General features: G+C 32.6%; 1 protein-coding gene across 1 annotated transcript in view; it reads left to right on the forward strand.

Moving 5' to 3' along the window:
* Positions 1–19,167, forward strand: part of LOC111003358 (protein SCAI) — a 25,302-nt gene extending 6,135 nt beyond the window's left edge. Inside the window, exons 2-10 of the mRNA XM_022273806.2 lie at positions 12,486–13,163; positions 13,367–13,549; positions 13,931–14,284; positions 14,392–14,627; positions 15,030–15,218; positions 15,378–15,650; positions 16,048–16,218; positions 16,449–16,651; positions 16,848–19,167. Of these exons, the coding sequence (XP_022129498.2) occupies positions 13,078–13,163; positions 13,367–13,549; positions 13,931–14,284; positions 14,392–14,627; positions 15,030–15,218; positions 15,378–15,650; positions 16,048–16,218; positions 16,449–16,651; positions 16,848–16,916 (1,764 nt within the window). The 5' untranslated portion in view covers positions 12,486–13,077 and the 3' untranslated portion in view covers positions 16,917–19,167. The remainder of the gene's footprint in view (positions 1–12,485; positions 13,164–13,366; positions 13,550–13,930; positions 14,285–14,391; positions 14,628–15,029; positions 15,219–15,377; positions 15,651–16,047; positions 16,219–16,448; positions 16,652–16,847) is intronic.
* The last annotated feature ends 729 nt before the right edge of the window (positions 19,168–19,896 follow it).

The following is a 19,896-nucleotide window of genomic DNA, read 5'->3' on the forward strand; positions in this document are numbered from 1 at the left end:
TTTCGTAGTTGGATATGTAAGATTCATTACTCTTAAGAACACGAAAGACGTGTACTGCTACAACACAATATTCCTCTTTGAGTCCAGCTCAAAGCATAGCCAAATTAATACAAAAGGTGAAGCAAAGACTCGCTCTTTCATATATTTAATTAACGAAGAGCTTACAAATAATTTTACGTCAAGAGTTTATATTAAACTTGTAAAGCTTCATTACTCGGGTCTGTCATAAAACTAAGTTGAATGTTTTGTGTCGTATTCGTGTGAAATACTATTTGTGCTCGGTGCATTTTATTAATATTCAATTGATTACGTTTATAAAACCAGAGTACGAAATTCCACCCGTATCACCTCGACGTTCAACAACTGCGCGTTTTTCGAGGAAGTTTTTGCCGGGAACCACCACCTTGTGGAACCAGCTGCCCACTGAAGTATTTCCGAACCAATTCGACTTAGGGTCCTTCAAGAAAAGAGCGTACAAATTCTTAAAAGGCCGGCAACGCACTCGCGAGCCCTCTGTCATCGGGAGTGTTCATGGGCGGCGGTATCACTTAACATCAGGTAAACCTCCTGCCCGTTTGCCCCCTGTTCAATAAAAAAAAACCTACGTGCGGGTGTCTATCAATAATAGCTCGACATACGGAGTGGTCTTAACAGTTAACATCAGACTGAAAGAAAGTGTAATAAAATCAAATCAAAATACATTCATTTAGTTTAGATGCATCTTAGCGAATGCCTATGAACGTCAAAATCATTAACAAAGTTCGTAAAAGAGCAAGACTATGGTACCGTTCGCAAAACTACCAAGAGGCCTAGGTTCTGAGAAGAAACTCAGCAGATATTACACCCACCAGTATGTAAAATGCAACTTTATAACTTTGACCCTTGCCGTGCCGGCCCTGAAGCGAATTGCTTAGACTAGGTTATTAATAAAAAAAATGCATGAGTCGACCTGATACCAACAGTAGCATCTGTTCGCAGGCATGACGCATGAATCAGCCATTGCTTCGCTCAACCACATTTTAGGGAACAGGTTTGAAAGTTTCGTACCAAACAATGCACCGTCTTAGCTAAAAGAAATCTGAAAAGTTTTCATTGCACTACGAAAATCCTATGTTGCCCTATGACCCGATAATTGTCGACCAGCCATTATAGGTGCAACTGTTAAATGATTTCTTTGATTTTAGCTGCTTTTAGGTAACGTAGGTTCAGTATTCATAAGTTACTTAAATTAAGATGATGATTGATGAATGTTGTAACGGTGTACCCAGTTCATTGTCCATTGAATAAACTTCAACATATTTATAACATATAAATATACCTCCAGTAAAGTTTGTATATATTTTCAAATACTAGCATATACCTATTCATGTTGACTAAAAGCATTAGTTGGTTAGTTTGGATTGCTTAAAAGCATTCGGAACGTCGAGTTACGTAAATTCGCATTCATAGCTGTTATAGGAGTTTTATTAACTCTATATACAAATACATATTAATATATTATATTATCAGAAGACCAAAGCCTCGATAGAGGTTATGATTTTAGGATATTTTCACACGTTTATGGCTTATCTAGTGAACATGTGTCTAGAAGAAATTTTTATTATAAGATAAAAAAAAATAATAAAAATTTTGGTCCCCGTGCCAGAGTAGCTTTAACGCTGGCAGTATTTCCTCGCTTGATATATTCGTTTGTTAAGAAAGTTATAAATACTGTATATGTTATGTTACGGTTTTAATAAACGAGATAAAATATTTGTATCAATTGCCATTTATTTACATCGCCAACGATTCGGTTTCATTTTAATTCTATCTATAATTTAATTTAATATAATTCAAGAAATGAAACATTTTCTTGAATATTACATATCTACTCCAAATATATTTTTAAATCACAATACACTACCTCCTTTACAAATATGACACTCTCCGGCGAAGAGTCAATCTATTAACCAGCGAAGGCAATCGGGGAATGGGAACTTGCTGACGCCGGACAGTAAGAATGCCCAACAAAAGGCTAGACTATATATAATGTCCGTAGTGTACGCTACGTCATTATGTGATAGGAAATGAAAAACAGCACCAGCCTACCAATTTTGATGATTGAGGGGTCTAATAATAGTCCTATAGGGTTTTACAACCTGGCGGTAAGTGGTTGTCTCACTATTGTATGTATAACTATTACAGTTATTTTTATATGTATAAATTTAATATCTTGTTATCGAGGTTTCCATTCCATCGTATTTAACATCGAGTCATACTTAGCACTAAGTATATTCAACTCATATATATATATACCGTAAATAATAATAATACAAAAAATATACACAAAAATCACGTCAAATTGGGATTCCTTAGGGGTTTCTAACGCCCAAACCCAATAACCTAACTTTATCAATTTTTGACCATCTGAAAGAGACATCTTAATCCAAATAATGATAAAAGTGTGCCAATAACCAAGCGACGGATTGTAATAGCCATCGCTCGAGTCAAGATACCCATGGTAAGAGCGGTGTATTTGGATAGCCCTTTGTATGAAAATGACAGTTCAACTGTGTTAATATCCTACCTTAAGATTTTACACTTACACCAGTTTTTTAAATAATTAAAAAGCTGTAAAGTAGCTGAAGCTGTGAAGTAGTAACATTTGATATGTTTTGAACATAGACAATAGACATGTGTATTTTAATATTATTTGTATGGTTTTATTTAGGTACTTTATGTGGTTTATATTGATTATGAAATATGAGTGTAAAGAGCGAAGAGATTGCTTTCTATCCGTCGCCAAAAATGGATTGTCATCGTAGGGATGCAGATAGCAGATCGATCGACTATCACGGTTTGATCTCAGATTGTTTTTAATATGCGATTGCGGATTAATTCCGTTACTTTCGATCCTTTTCTGTCAGTTAAAAAAACTTATTTTATTATAAAAAAAACCTTTTTTGTTTTTGTAAAACCAAATCAAAAACCCGTAAAAATACAAACTGTTGTAGACATTAATTTGCAATAATAAATAGCGAAAAAATAATCGATTCAATAAACAATTTGGACAACAAAGAATTTGGTGGAAATATGATTTCGTAAATTTAATTGAGATCTAATTTATAGTGTTATATACGTATATACAGTATTATTGTAGCATGAACCCGGGAAAGGGCAGTTAGACGATAGGTTACTATAGTAACGTGCGTATGAGAAGCGTCATCCCTGTACATTTTTACCCAAATAGTCGAGACGTAATAATTAAATTATTATTTGTAATGTAAAAACATAGGTGAATTAATAATAAAACATAATCGTTTATAAATTGATATATCATCCGCTACGACAAAACTAATCAAATATAATGTTAATACATATATAATTATAATAATAATAAGTCTTTATTCATTTAAGTTGGTACATCTTTCTTTTCATAGTGTAAGATTTGGGAACCCTTTTAAGTAAATATACCTGTGTTAGGGTTAATTAATACATATAAAGCCAATCAAATAAATAATAATAACAATCAACACCTCTATAACGAATAATACGTTCATAAATTATGCCGAGTTGCATTTGAAATAAGGTGTAAGTTATTTGAGTTTGGTGAGGTGTGATTTTAGACCGATATTTCTGTCAATCTGATCCCACATATCTACTTTGCATATTTGACATACGAAGGAGTAGCAATGGACGCGTAGATTGCGCAATTATTTGCTGTTCGTAAACAATAGTGTGAATTTGAATTTGCGTCACTTTCGATGTACAAGAATTGTATGTTTTTTCGAGTGGTCTAATAATCCATTTATATCGTATGGAATTCTTTTATGGGGCCAAGTAGCAGATATACAATGCAATATCTAATCGTTCTTCTCGGAACAAGGCCACCTGGTAGTTTTGCGAACGGACGGCGTAGTTTTGCTCTTTCGCGAATTTCGTAAACGTTTTTGACATTCATAAGCATGCCCTAAGACGCATCTAAATTGAATAAATGAATTTTTATTTTTTATTTATTATCTTACAAAAACGTGCTATTAGGTATTTATTGCTTGAAACCAGGCACTTCATTTATAAATTTATTCAAGGAAATCTATATTTTGACGGTACCTTCCCAATATATCTATAACTGTATCGTTTTTGTGCGTAGTATTAGTCTCTTATAAAGAACAGTGAAAGTCACAATAGGTATACAAGAAATAATAATAAAACTTTTCCAGCCATCCTACAGGCAGAAAATAAATACTTAATTTATGGGTATAAGTATACGCTGCTATTATATTATGATTCCGTGAAATATTGGAACTATCTTTCATCAGATTCAAAACACATATTAAAAAAACATTAACGTGTGTATAGGTAAAGTGTAAAGGTTAATGACTACCTAGAAGGTAAACGCTTGGCAATAGTTCTAATTATATTTTTATAATTTGTTTTGTTATCTTGGAAGTGTTTTGAATATGTGTGTAATGTTGAATGTGGTAAATCACAGAACAGATTTTTATTTTATTTTTTACTTTTGTAACTTTTATGACATTTTGCTTTGAATAATTGTAATGTAGAGGGAGGGTAAAACTTGATAGGGTTCTAGCCCGTTCTTCTCAGAACAAAGCCTCCTGGTAGTTTTGCGAATTTTGATTTTGGTTTTGATTGATTTTGCATTTAGCTTTAAATTTGCGTAGGACATGTAACAATGTAGACATATTTTTTTGTTTCCTCCTCCTACTCTTTACATTATTATTATTAAATATTATACACTTTACTGACAATGTGAGCTGTCTTGACTTTTTAATAAATGTTTAGTCTATCTCGCAATTTCAATAAAATTTATGAATGTGTTTTTTAATGAGGTGCCTACACAACTGTAGTTCAAAGATTGGCAACTTGGCATAGCGTGAATGATTCTAAGGCGACACCTAGCGGTGATTTTCTAAAGATTTTGAATTATTCGGGCAAATTGGAATAACCAGAGACACAACTTTAAAAACTAAAAAAAGAAAATACTTTCTTTCTTTACCAATAAGATAAGTTCATAATAGTCAATGGTATTACTTTTAATTCTTTCTGAACTTGGCTATTCTTGGCCGATCTCTCCCAATCTTTTGAACAGAATGAATAATGGTCTACAGAATTCAAATATAACAACTTGAAGTGATACCTAGAGAAGATATCCTTGTATAAAATTTCAAACTACGCTTGTTAGGGATAAAAAAAAACTACTTTTTTACATGCAATTTTTTACTCCTAACAGTACTAAACTTTTAAATTAATGTGTCTACTGTCTTGCAGTTTCATTTGATATTATGTTTGAGAATTAATTGTACAGATTAGCATAAAATTCTTCTCAGTAATCTTACCAAAAACCATATAAGCCGTTTATCGAAGTTTGACAAGTGAATGTTTCTGATTACTATACTCTTAACTTGGTTAAGCTGCAATTCGGCTTAGCCCTGACATCAACCGCCTTACAATAAAGTATTTGGCATAAAACATTGTTTTTTCATACTGTGCGTTGATGACTCCGAAGCGTAAAATTAAACCACACACGTGAATATTATCTCAGAAGACTTGTACAATGAGCACATTATAATTACGTTTTATTATTAAGGAGGCATATGTCGCGCCTATTGTACCTAATTATCGATCGAATACAAAGAATATGTTGTTGTGTAAGTGTAACTAAAATAATTTCGATGGCGGCGCCTCTATTGTCTTGGCGCCTGTTTACGCCGGACACATAGGCGGCGTGGCCTGATATCTCTCAACTATTTTTATATAAAGCCATAAAATTATAATAATAAAAATTAAGCCACATTTATTCCTTGAAAAATTTACAGAATACATAAATTTACAACAGACACATAATATATCTTAATTACATATTTTTTTATGTATCTATTGACAGGATCTTGTAATTGATTTGTCATTATTTTTGTTTAGTTTTTCTTTATTTAAAGGCATAATAAATGCATTAATTAATTCAAATAAACATTACATACATTAAATGCTTAAATGGCAATAACACATCTTTCACTATATATTTAGTAAATAATACATAGTTTCGGTTAGTTTATTAGCAAGATTAAATGATGCAATTTTTTTGGATGCTGGATCCAAAAAAGTATTCTAATCAGTATCATTTATCAATGGAGCTGTGCTTGGAACACAAAAAAAATAAGCTCTGGATGTCGAACATAAATTTGGATGCCAATTCTTGATTGTTTATATGTACCAAGAGCTTTTTTGTTTAAACGTTTAAAATCCTATTCTGATGAGTGGGAAATCTTTTAACACTCTCAAGTAATGAATGAATCTTCAAGTGAATTCAGCTAAAGAAAAGCCAAATTGAGGCTGAATTTTTGATTGTGTTACCGTTAGAGATTTTAGTACGTATTTAAAACTTATATAGAATTTTTCTTTTTATTATGGCTTAGGAAGAACTACCAAAAATTCTTTTATCGTACAAATAATTAAAATTAATATATTTCAAAGCATAAGAAGCCAAATATTATACGGCTTATGCTCTGCGATGATTAAAATGTAGAAAACTTTATAATAAACCTAATTTTATCAAAGAAAAGCGTTATTAACGTTAGAATAGGTTGAAATTCGAAAAAAATAATTCTTTTTATTTAACTTTTTCATTACAAAGACGTCGATTCATGAAATAGTTTTTTTTAAATAACCAGCTGAAGTATGTTACAATAATTTAAAATATTATTTGACGTGGTATTATCATTCTCACAAGTTTCCTTTCGGTATAACGTTCTTCTTATAAAAATAAACAAGAATACGCAATAATTATCCATAAACAGGCAGGAGGCATGTATGTATTGCTAGTTCACCAAAGAGTTTTCCAATTCAGCCAATAATTTGGTTTGAAAATTGTCATTTAAATTTATTCCCCGTATTAGTGGCGCTATCTATGTGCCAGTAGCGACAACATTCTGGCTCTTAAACGAACGAATTATTTTCAGAAAGTTCTAGAAAAGGGATAATGAATCCCATTTTTGAAAAAATATTTTAAATGAGATTAACCTCTATGAAATTAGTTCTATTATTTCCATAATTTATTAAAATGTATTTCATTAAACACTAATTTAAACATAGTTTAGATAATTAAGATTCAGTAATTGTAAATTAAATATTAATAGTTTAAAAAAATATTTGTAATGTTAGCAGTTTTGAGTCCAAAAAATAATCGCATTACGTATTAAAATTTGTACACAACAAAACTGACTTTCATAATTTTAACTGAAATCTATTCAATTTTCAAAGCTGAGCCTCATGAAAATTTTCAACCAATCAGATTATCCTGTTGCATAGAGGCGTGGCTTTCTGCAGCGTTTATTGGTGCAAACTTGAAAGTGCTCCACACTATTCTCCCTCTCCAAGGAAAAACAGCCTTAATTCTGAAAATATAGCTCACTTTTCCTCGCGTTTTACCATGGGCAATACGAACTAGCGGAGAGCAGTCGAGTCGGTTACCAACGACATAGTCTTAAATTTAATCGCGCGTAATTCAAATCAAACATTAATATAATTATTTACTTTGAATTAGTGAAAGTTGTTAAATTTTTTGCGATTTCAAGTGATAAAGAAGGAACTATATTTTTGAGAGTTTACCACAGATACATATTTACGAGGTTAAATTAGAGTTATTTCACGAAGTTTTGTATATACATTCAACAAAATGGACAGAGGTAAGTTTTTTTTTTTAAAGTGCGATTACTTTGTTTAAAATTTAATATGTTATAAGAGATTATTTTTGAAAATTATGTACGTTACATAAGAATATCTTTGTATTAATACTAACTTAGGATGTTAAGGAAAACAATAGCGTTTTTTCTAACAAGACCGGTATCGGTACCTGTTGAATAGATGCGCGAAGTTCTACATTTTCATTATTAAGAATTACAATAGAAGAGTGAATGTTTAAAATAACAAACTAATCGCAACTTTTTAAACTGATTATATAACACGGATTGCATTTTAACTTTTCACATTACCATAGCGGAAATTATATTTAAATCTTTTCATGGGGATACCATCTCTAGGTGGAACTCTCTCTTTGGAACCTTGATATAAGATTTTTGCTAGGATCGGAAATCATTTAATTAAGTATAAGAGAGCATTTGCATTTTAACAGGTCCAACATTGCTATCGCGAAATCATCTTCTTCGTTAAGGGGATGTGACTTCGTTTAGGGGATGTGACCCTCCACTTCAACTATTAAATATTTTTTACAGAATTTTTTTTTGCGTTATCTATCAAAAATAAATAAATCATTCATTTGCAATGAAGACGGTACAATTAGATTGATTATTATATTTATTTAATTACATTACATTAATTAATTACATACATTAAACCAATCAGCCATATAATAATAGACAAAATATCATAATATAATGACTACTTTAATGTTATACTCGCGTAACACTGAAAATGTTTGGAACTGGCCAGCTAGAAACATTGCTAATGAAAACTTTTTTTGTATTTCAATTTTAGAACTCTTTGGTAATTCTAATGTAGCATATTGCATTCATTTGTGATTTGTTTTTGTTGATTGGCGGCAAATCTAAAACTAACAAAAAAAAACACGTTAAAGTGAAGCTAACGCGAGAAAATTTTCGGTCAATAATTTATTATGACATTCATTGTGGGCTTACTCGACAACAAAGCTATGATAGGCTGCGATTAGCATTTATTAATGAAGCCTCATCTCGTGCCATTAATTACATTTGGTTAATAATTAACGAGTGAGGGACATCCTTTAACAGCGACTACTGAAGGTAACATCAGTGCTGTGTGAATATATTGCTACGAACCCAAAACCAAAAGACAATTAGCTCAGTGGGTGTTTCCTTTCGAGGATCGACCAACTAAGGTAAAGTAGGAAGAACTCAAGGAAAAAAGATGATTGCCTCTTTGGTTGAAAATGTCATTTCGCAACAGTTGTGCTAGGCTGCTATATCAATCGCTGTTTGCCTGTTGTCTTGGAAGAAATCGGACAGCAGCGCCCACCCCCACTACGATAATGCTTCAACGAACTCCGCAACAAGACTGTTGAATATTTGACTATGGCAGGTGTCGAGATAATGAATCATCCGCCATACAGTCCTGACCTGGCGCCCTCTTGGACTTGCATTTGTGCCCAAGTACTAAAGATAAAATTAGAGGCATACGAATATGACATAGAAGAGACCCTTAAAGGAGAATGGGCCCACTGCTTTTATCACTTTGTGGAACCAGCTGCCCACTGAAGTATTTCCGAACCAATTCGAATTTGGTTCCTTCAACAAAAGAGCGTACCAATAAGAGGCCAGCAACGCACTCGCGAGCTCTCTGGCATTGAGATTGTCCATGGACGGCGGTATCACTTGCCTCCTGCCTGTTTGGCCCAAGTGCTATAAAAAAAAATTTCAGTGTTGCCTGGGTAATTATAAGTTGAGTTATAATTATTTTCAAACTTATGGTAAATATTCGCCCACGCTATAATAAAGGCATCTTGGCTTTGAAAATTCTTGTCAGTTGTTAGTTAGTATTTGAGACTTAGGGCCTGTTTCACAATGTATGGATAAAGTGCCAAATAGCTATGCAACACATAAATTATTCGAAAGATAAAAGTTCCAAATAAGATACTTCGAATTTCATGACGTATAGCGCTATCTGACAGTCGTGAAACGCAAAAATACTATTTATCATACCAATAAGTAACAAATTGCTTATTTGGAACTTATCCGGACATTGTGAAACAGGCCCTAAGTCTCAAATACTAACTAACAACTGACAAGAATTTTATTAGACTTAATTTTAAAAAAGGAATGTAAGTCTCATGTAGTGTTTTTTCGAACAGAATGATTGATACCACAACTAATTGATTGAACGTGGCACAATTATCAATCACGCTAACTATATTCATATTAAATTTTATTCATGATTGAACACGAAATTAACTTAAGCGTATATTTTTCACGACCGATTCATCTGCTGTTATAATTGTTAATTAAAACTTTTACTTTAAATTTTAGTTATGGCAAATGGACTTTAAAATGTAAAACGAATTTACTACTATAAATCTATTTGAATATAAAATAAATTTAGCGAATATGAATATAATCTGAGGTTTTAATTATATAACTTATAAATTCACAGTAAAAAGTTTTATTTAAATAAAAATCTAGATCTACACTCTAACACATCCTTTTCTCATAAATGTTCTCTAAAAATTAAAACTTATTTTTATACTACAGTTTTAATTAGCTTCATGATAAAAGTAAAAATAATTAAATCGTGTAAATACATACGTTCTACGGCGACCGTTCTTTACGATTTACGAATAATAAATGAAAAGTTTAATAAATACAGATTCAGAAGACACAAATCGGTCGTAACAAACCTTGTTTCAACTGGCGGCTTCGGTAATTGCTTTGTATCGTTCCACACAATTGTTGGAGAGACGATTATTTAATCGAATAACGCAACTTGTGTTTGATAAAAACTCCTGATTTTAGAAGTTTTCGTTTGTTTAAGACACATTAGAGATGACAATAGAGGTTTTTCCACATAAAGCATTTAGCAGTTTATTACAGACACAGTGGCTGATGTCATTATTTAAACCGATAGCCATCATATCTTGATAGATCAAACACACTAAGCTGTAGTGTATTCTCGCTTAAGACCTGTATTCACTTTGATTTGTGCGACTGCAAGTGATTAGTAATTGAGTGTGATTAGTGGGTCTGTTAACTAAATTCAGTTGTCGATAGCTGTCTATGAGCATGTTTTGACGAACATCGAGAGCACGCTTGCAATTGTAAGAAGTACTGAAAGAAGTTATTAAGCGCAGTGCCATCTGAAACCGAAGAAATTTCAGAAGCTAAACTTGAGAGGCGAAGATTAGTATGGGTTCGGAAATGGATTATATAGAACAGCCATTCATGCCGCAAGCTACCAACTCTCTAAGGAATTGGCTGCTAAAGATACGACAGAATATAACATTGCTCCTAGGTTAACTCTCAGAAGGACCATGGGCCGAAGTCCTACCGCCTGTCTAGATATACTAATCACTAATCAAAGTGAATACACAATTTAGCCAAGAAATATATGAATGAAGATACGAAAAAAGAATGCGCTAGAAGAAAATCAGGTAATGTGAGAAATGTCTGATGCTGACAATTACCCAACCACAAACTTGACGCTGATTTATTTTTTATGTTATTTTGTATCTAAAAGATCTTATGCCTTATAAGCCGAATCTATAAGGAAGAAAGGCAGCTACTGAATTATACAAACGACGTAATGAAGAGAAATATACAAGAGGCAATTTTCTATTAATGATAAATTAACAACGGTAATATCAAATCAATTTTAAGAAATCAACTCAATTGGAAATCCTTACTTGTGCTATTGAAACGGGGATAAATACGATAAATTAAAAAAAAACCATGCCAATCTCTGTCAATTTGCCAAATTATAAGTATTCGAACAAACCCGACTGATTTAATAATTTATATTATATTACTTCTGATAAAGTCAAAATTTTCAATCGATTAAAGGAATTAATTTTAAATTATTTTCTTTTATGCAAAATTACTTCTTTCTGACCTAAACGCTTAATGAACATAAAAATAATTATTGTTATTATAATAAGGTAAAGATAAAGAACGTACGAGTATTTTCCATAAAATTCTGTCTGAAACATTTTCTATTACTTTGTGATTGGGTCCGACTTCACACCATAGAATACAATAAAACGTTTAATTTATATATATATATATATTCTAATTAAAGACACTACTAATTTACTATTGTTTTTTTAATGAAATTATGTATTTCCTTATTAATAATAATAATTAAAATATATTACGTAATGTGAAATAAAAACTGTATCTTGATGTTGTAACAGACTTTCTATATCTCAATATTTCCAATAATTTTTTGAAAATATCCAGAAAGCACGTTTCCTTTTAAGTAAACACGTTTCCACAAGGTATATTCAAACGCATACTGTCAAATTGTGTTAACGGTGTAAAATCGCAACAGAGGTGTAATTTGTGTCTGAGATTTAAATTACGAGTATATGTTTATTTTGTAAGCTTATTTAATTAAAGTTTTTAATTTTACTATCAGTTAAAAATTAATAAAGTTTTGTAGAATCAGAAATAAAATACTACGCAGTGCTTTTTTACATATAATATACACACTTTTATTTAATAAGCCAATACAAAACATTTATATTACAGGTTTATACAATATTTTAGTTCCCTTTACGAATATATAGGTATTTTACGTGTTATTTTGTAGATAATTGCCATTTAAGATTAGAGATAAGATTTGAATAAACTCAAAACTTCTGGACTGAATTCACTTTTTAAATGCACATTATCCCAAGGTAACAAAGCCTATATTTATTCTCAGAATATTTAATAAAATATATCCAGCCTTGCCAAGGCATAGTTGTCTGACTATTATTAGTAGGTCTAATCTGAAAAAAAATTTAGCAGATGAAAGCAACAACGGTGATGACAGCAAAAAAAATGAACTGAAAAGGAACGACAGTTTGACAGAGATACCATCGACCTCTACAGCGCCACATTCTGTAGAGTTGGAAAACTTTCTGGATCTTACGACGGAATCTATTTCAGATATATCAATTAATGTTAGCTCTTTGGACTCTACGCCAGTGAGTGAATGCCGAATTATCCTGACCCCCCCAGCACCATCCCCTCTTATTCCTATTCGAAATACCCGGAAATCGTTACGAGAGGCGGGGCATAAAAGTGGTAAATTGTGTTGTTTTGTGTTGAATAACCGTGACTTGAGTTTGATTGAAAAAGCTCATAAGTGCCGTCTTATATCACAAGTTGAGTACGAATACCTTAAAGTCAAAAGGGAGATCTTGATAGAAGCTCACAAGTTGTACGACATCCGTGAAATTTTAATTCAATTACTAAACGAACAAAAGGATGGTGAGCGATCCCCGTCTAGTAGTGAATCATAAAATAATTAAGACTTCCTCAAACAATTATATTACGTCACTTTTCTCATAGATATTGTATTTAGATGTTGTATTAGGTATAATATATTATAAATATGAATCCCATGGATGGAGAGAGGAAAATTATAATAGAATTCTGTCACTTATTGGAGAAATCGAAAGTGCTTTTTAATGGATTAAGGTAAGAGACTACTATATTTACTACAACTATTATTTTTAATACACAAATTCACGTCATGGTTTTGATAAAGTTTTTTTTGTGGTTTTAGTCAATTTTTCTATATTTCTTAAAATGCAGTTAATTATTAACAATTCTTCGATTAACATATAGAAGCTTATATACAAATACAATTGCAGTTCGATTTATAAATGTATGACTTGTAGGGAACTACCACAATATGGCCACAAGCAATGGCAGTCATACTTCGGCCGGACTTTTGATGTTTACACCAAATTGTGGAAATTTCAACAACAACACAGGGACGTACTGGATAGCAAATATGGTTTGAAGAGATGGCAAATAGGAGAGATCGCATCGAAAATTGGGCAGTTGTACTATCACTTCTAGTAAGTATTTCTATTAGTTTACAAAAGCCTAGTCGTGTCAGAATTTTTAAGAAAATTTCACATCTAAACAAATATCGTATGACCATAATAGTTAGCACTTCTCAGCACTAAAATATTTGCAAATATCTTCAAACATATCTAAGCCGTGGGTATGGATGCGGGTAAAACCTAGACTATAATACCTGCAACACAAATTATAAAGAGTCTAAATCTTTACGTGAGGTTTTTTAGTGATATATTTCCTGAATGATTCTGGTGTACAGTTTCCGTTAGTATCTGTCGAGTCGGCTTTTCCTGTGCTGTTATCCAACTAGGTAGCGTTTTAACTTAATTGTATTAATAGTACACACTATCTACTAATGGTAGCGGCTTACGTTGCAGTCTGAGGACTAGTGAAACTGCTTACCTTCGGGAAGCATTCGCGTTTTACCAGGCCATCAGAGCGAGGCGATACTACACACATGCCGTTAAAGAAGACAAATGTGAACTTATGGTGAAAAAGCTACGATATTATGCAAGATTTATTGTTGTATCATTATTACTTAATAAATTAAAACTTGTTGACGATCTTATAAGAGAACTGGACAATCAAATAATTGAGTATGGAACCACGTATAACGCTGAAGACCAAATGGAATGGACTGTAGTTGTTGATGAAGTTAAAGCTTTCCTTGATGCCGAGCCAGCCGTTGAGGTTATGTACAATGATATGCCGGCACCCGACATGTCTAATAGGTATTTATTATTTAAATTGTTCACTATGACCCTAAAGAATCCAATTCAGAATGGATTGCTGAAACATAACACAAAATAATTAATAATGCAATTGTACATATTTGTAGAATCCATCCCGACCACACGCCATACGTAGACAGAGGACCCCACATGCATCTAACTTTACAAGACGTAATTATAATTGGTAGTAGTACACAACAGGCAAAATTTTCTGAACTCACAATCGATATGTATAGAATTCTACAGATATTGGAAAAAGAACCAATTGGCCCAGCACCTCAGGCCCTGAGTGAGGATGTTCCTCCTCATGGACCACCACCGGCTCCACATTCTACGCAAAGAGGTCAGAGAACTACGCGTTTGATTGTATTTTTCTTTCTCTTCTGTTGATAATGCTTGCTTAATGCGAATACAATTATTTGCGAAAGAAATTACGGCATGTGCCGACATAATATTTACACATTGTGTGCGTCATTTCATTCATTCATTCACAATATGCATTCGTTCATTCACAATTTCTATACATTCATGAAAACCGTACAGCTATAATATTATGACAATGCAGTTTTTGGCGATATTCTTTATATTCGTCTAAAAATTAAAGAAATGAATCTTAAATATTTAGATTTTTCATTATGAAGACGTTTTTATTCCTTCTTATTCGTCCTTAAACGGTGCGGTGCGAAAGTCCAATTTTGTACTTCAGGGAAGGATTTAATTATAATGTATATTAATATTTGTATAGGTTACGTGGTCGGGGACAGCTTTCGTCGAGACAATCCACACAAGTACTTGTTGTTTAAGCCAACCGCACTGCAATGTCTGGTCTACCTAGCGAGCAGTTGCAATGATTTACCATCAAACGGAGCGATTTTATTATACATTTCGGCAGATGGCTATATCCCTTCTCACAGTCGTAACGCTGACAACATCAGTAAGTTTCAAGAAGTGCCATTATATTTTCAAAACAATAAATGCAGCAAATAGTTTGTATCTAACGAACAAAATCTTTAGATTTTGGCTTCAGTAGTAATTAATATACTCATTTCAATTACCACTGCAGCAGCATTATAGGAGTTGTAATTCATTTCAGCTGGGTATGAAGCCGGTGGGTATATAACATCTGGCAAATTAGATCCAAATCGGGATTCAACAAGAGAATCCAGGGGACAATCACAAGAAAGAGGGAGCAGGGGAAAGGATCATTATCTGTTGTATCCTGGCGACATTTACCCTTTTACAAGAAGACCTTTGTTTATCATAGTTGAGTCGAATTGTTCTGGACTCATGCAGAATATGCCACGCCATTTCAATCAGCCACTTGTGATGTTATTGTCAGCTCAAGAACTTCCAGCAAATCTAGCAGGTACATAATAAGTAATCACATAGCCGTCATAAATCATGTCACTTACATATTTATCAGATTAATTAAACAGCACCAGTTTTATAAGTTTCTTATGCTCGTGTATAGCGTACTAACAGTTTACAATTCTACAAATTATGATCTAGTTTTCATTCGTGCAGAATAGAGGTGACGGGTACTGCATGTTCTAGTTGGGCCTTTTCTTGGACTTCAACAAGTTTGTCCACTGTCTCTATCGAAAAATACTATTTATATATTATTAATATAATATTGTTTTGAAGTAATAATTTATGATAAACAAATATGTACAAAAACATTTAAAAAGAGCGGTAGAGACCTGTAAGGTTAAAAATAAAGAGTGAAAAAAAATGTTGAAAAAGCGAAACTTTATCTGTTTCAGAACGATGTCATCAAGGTAATCTCCTAACGTTGTTCCTCAACAATCCCTTGATGGGATTCTGTGCATCGTGCGAGCTTTACACAATAGAACAAGATGTACTGGACGTTTGCGAGACTTTAGTCCTCGATTTTATGTTCCAGTGTACACAGTTAATACTCCGAATTCGTATCGGTAAGTTTCTAGCAGTTTTATACGTTTTCAGATTTAATTATTAAATTTTCTCAATTGAGCGGTCTTTTCATATAATATATGAATATGGTCTATAATAAACCAGGTCTACGTCCGGCCATCTGTCGGCCATGTGTATTGACTTCTAAATGTAGAATACATACATCAGATGTCATTTTGTGCAAATAAATATTAAGCTCTGAAGTTAAATAATTATATAACAATGATTTCAGATATGAACTTCTTCGCTTTCATGGGTGATGAGTTCCTTCGAACGATAATACTACGGTACCTCTTCTGTGAATGCTCTCTGCGAATGAATAGAAACTTCCGTTCCCGGTCTCAGATCGTCCATTCAACGCCTCCAATGCCCGAAGAGCTGCTGGCAAATTCCTCCCTCGTTTCAATAATTTTGAAAATTTCAGACCAACTCGGAGTAAGTACACTGTTAATTTAGAATAAGTTTATTTTATCCAGGATTTCAAGTGAGTTACGTTCCTTTATGAATGATTAAATACTTGTCTGATTCACTTACGAACTAAATGTGTGTCATTTCTATCTTCTCGTTATCAATATTATTCTGCTTCTATTAATGTTTGAAAAAATATTAATTTGTATTTTTTTATTTTCAGGTGAGGAATCACTTTTCCGATGTTTCCGGACCGGGATCGGGGTCAAGGGAACCTAGGGATCAGAATTAGGAACCAATTTGTGCTCAATTATAATTAACCTCTTTTATGCATGAGATCTCCGTTAAAAATATTGCTATTTAAACAAATATTCAAGTTTAAATAATAATTTTCGTTAATATTGGGAAATTTTCCCTATATACTTATATTGATTAATTGAAAACCAATTGATTTACGCGACATAAAGGAACATTACATCCTTAAATTAAAGTTTAAAGACGGTTGAAGGTTATACAAAGCAAGAATAAAGATTTTTATAATATATTATACCGATTAGTAATGTTAGAATTTTAAATCTTTTTCGGATTTAGGCATTTAAGATCTTCATGTCAATATATGTCTTTATGTCCAACAGTATCGGGCTTTAACAATCATTTTAGCGTTTTTAAGTACATTCATTGTAAAAATGGTACAATTACCAAAAAAACGCAAAAAAAGTCACTTTCATCCACTAGACAATAAAAACTAAGTGTTATAAAAAAACATGATGCAGCAATGCTGTTTCATGTATAAGTACTAAGTGCTTAAAAGATACATTTTAATATATTAAATGCTTTGCTACGTACGATTACCAAATTCCTATTGTCACTGAACTTTGTAGACAGAGCGCGGCCACACGATGTGGTAACGGTGCGCAATTATTTCGAGGGTGCCACATGGGCGTTGTGTTGTGGCCATTTTACACATCTCTGCCTCGTCTCGCAGGTCACAAGTCCGGCGCTCATGCGGTACAACGCCGCGCGGCGGCGGAACGCGTCGTGGAACGGTATAGTAATTTGTATGTAGAATGACGTTGCGGCACCGCACCGTAACCGCATCGTGTGGCCGCGCTCTTAAGGCATCAAACGACATAATAGCTTGCATTGAAATATGTATTAGTAATTACCATATCTTATCACGTAGAGAGTGTCTTATCGAGTGGTTCTGGGTAATGATTGCTTTAGATTAAAAAATACCAGGCTTTCCAGGCCTACGTAAATGATTTGAAGGCGAAACAATGTGTATAGTACTTGTAAACTACATAACAAAACAATACACAAAAAGAGTTGCGGTTTCACCTAACAAGATCCGTTTACATATAGCCAAAGGCCTATTTCGCGACTGTAAATCATAGAATCATATTAAAATATAATTACATAAAAATTTACAAATTAATAATATTCATATTGGGCTCGTTTCTACTGACCAGTAATTTGTTACAGAGTAATAGAACAAAAGCATTAAGAACACAGCGTACAACACTTTTTTAGCTGATAAACATTAATACAAAACAAAATACTGGACGTTAGAATCAACCCTTGGTGTTATGCAATTAAAAGAGTATATTTTTCTCTATAGTTTAGTAAATTATATTTATGATAAATTCTATATCAGAGCATCATAAATTCCTAACAGATATTATATTTATATATTGGATACTTAGCAAAATCATGCTTTGCTTATTACAAATCGAAATTTGTACAGGGTATACCAACAAGATGGCAGATGAATTAAGTGCGGCTTTAGTGATAGAATAACTTTTTTATTTTTTCAAAAAAAAACTATTATTACTATTAATTGGTAAATAGGCGATCCCTTTGCGTTACTCTTGCGTTAAATATTTGATTTTAAACGATTTAACGAACTTTAATCATCGAAATCGAAGTTATTTAATTTATGATACCTATGCATTATTCTAAGGAATCTTCATTTTTATTTTTATTAATTACAATCACAAAGTTATTCTATTGCTAACGCTTGCATTGTTTGATCACTACTGCAATGTATAAAGGCAAATTATTACTCATTAAAATATTGATATAAATATATTTTTTTAATATCGATCTCATTATTGGGACCCTACCAAAATTTATGGTCCGACGTTGGTATTAGAAAGAAACATTCATACTATGAAAGAATGTGGCATGTGGAAAGGGTACGATTTATAGTCGATGCATAATATCCCGTTAGTAAAAACGTTTTGACATATAGAAGTAACAAGAAAAGATATGCCTGGACTCTTTATCTTACCCTTCGTGTGCAAGCCGGTAGGTTAATAAGAATATAATACAGTTTCATCCCTATGTAGGTTTGTGTGTTTGTGTGAGCCATCATTCATGCTTGCGAACGATTGAATTGCAACCTTGCTGCTAAATTGCTTCATTACTATCTAACATTTCACATCTCTATTGTATTATCTCTTTATACTATTAACGTGTTAAATTTCTAAGTAAAGATGTTAAACTTGCTTAAACTTGCTATTTATAATTACTATTTTAAGTAGATGGTGTTGTGTATAAATAATTCAAAATTTTAAATGCATTAAAATTTAATTCCTCTTTTCGGCATTGGTGACTTTTTCTTGAACCCTCATCTGAATTACAATTAAATTCTTAATTCAAATTACACGCAAGAAATTCGTGGGAATGAAATATTGCTTCACCGATAATTTTCTACTTAATATTGTGATTAAATTCACAAGCTGCGTTTTAAATTTAATTTCGTTATTAATGATAAAACAATATGAAGAAAAACAACCCCGGTTCTATAAACAAAAAAAAAATGAAACTGTCACAGGCCACGGCACGTCGATTTCTTTAAAGTATTACAATTTTATACTGTATTGTCATGAGTTTTATATTTGACTACCTACTGGCTGACTACAAAATTAAAACAACCAAGAGACAGGTGGCGTTGCTAAGCATTAGTTTTTGTAATTACTAAGCTGTACCCAGAGTCGCCGATTAAGTGGCTCCAATGGTCCACATAATGATTCCCAAACAAACTACTAATACATCAATACAGCTTTATTTACCCTTAGGGTATATTATGATTAAAGGATTATAATATGACACTAAGGGTCTGTTTCACAATGTTTGGATAAAGTACCAAATAGCTATGCAACACATAAATTATTCGGAAGATAAAAGTTCCGATGAAATTTCGCGCTATCTGACGGTCGTGAAACGCAACAATAGTGTTTATCCTACCAATAAGTAATAAATAGCTTATT

This window comes from Pieris rapae, chromosome Z (genome assembly GCF_905147795.1).
Source record: "Pieris rapae chromosome Z, ilPieRapa1.1, whole genome shotgun sequence".
Classification (NCBI taxonomy): Eukaryota; Metazoa; Arthropoda; class Insecta; order Lepidoptera; family Pieridae; genus Pieris; species Pieris rapae.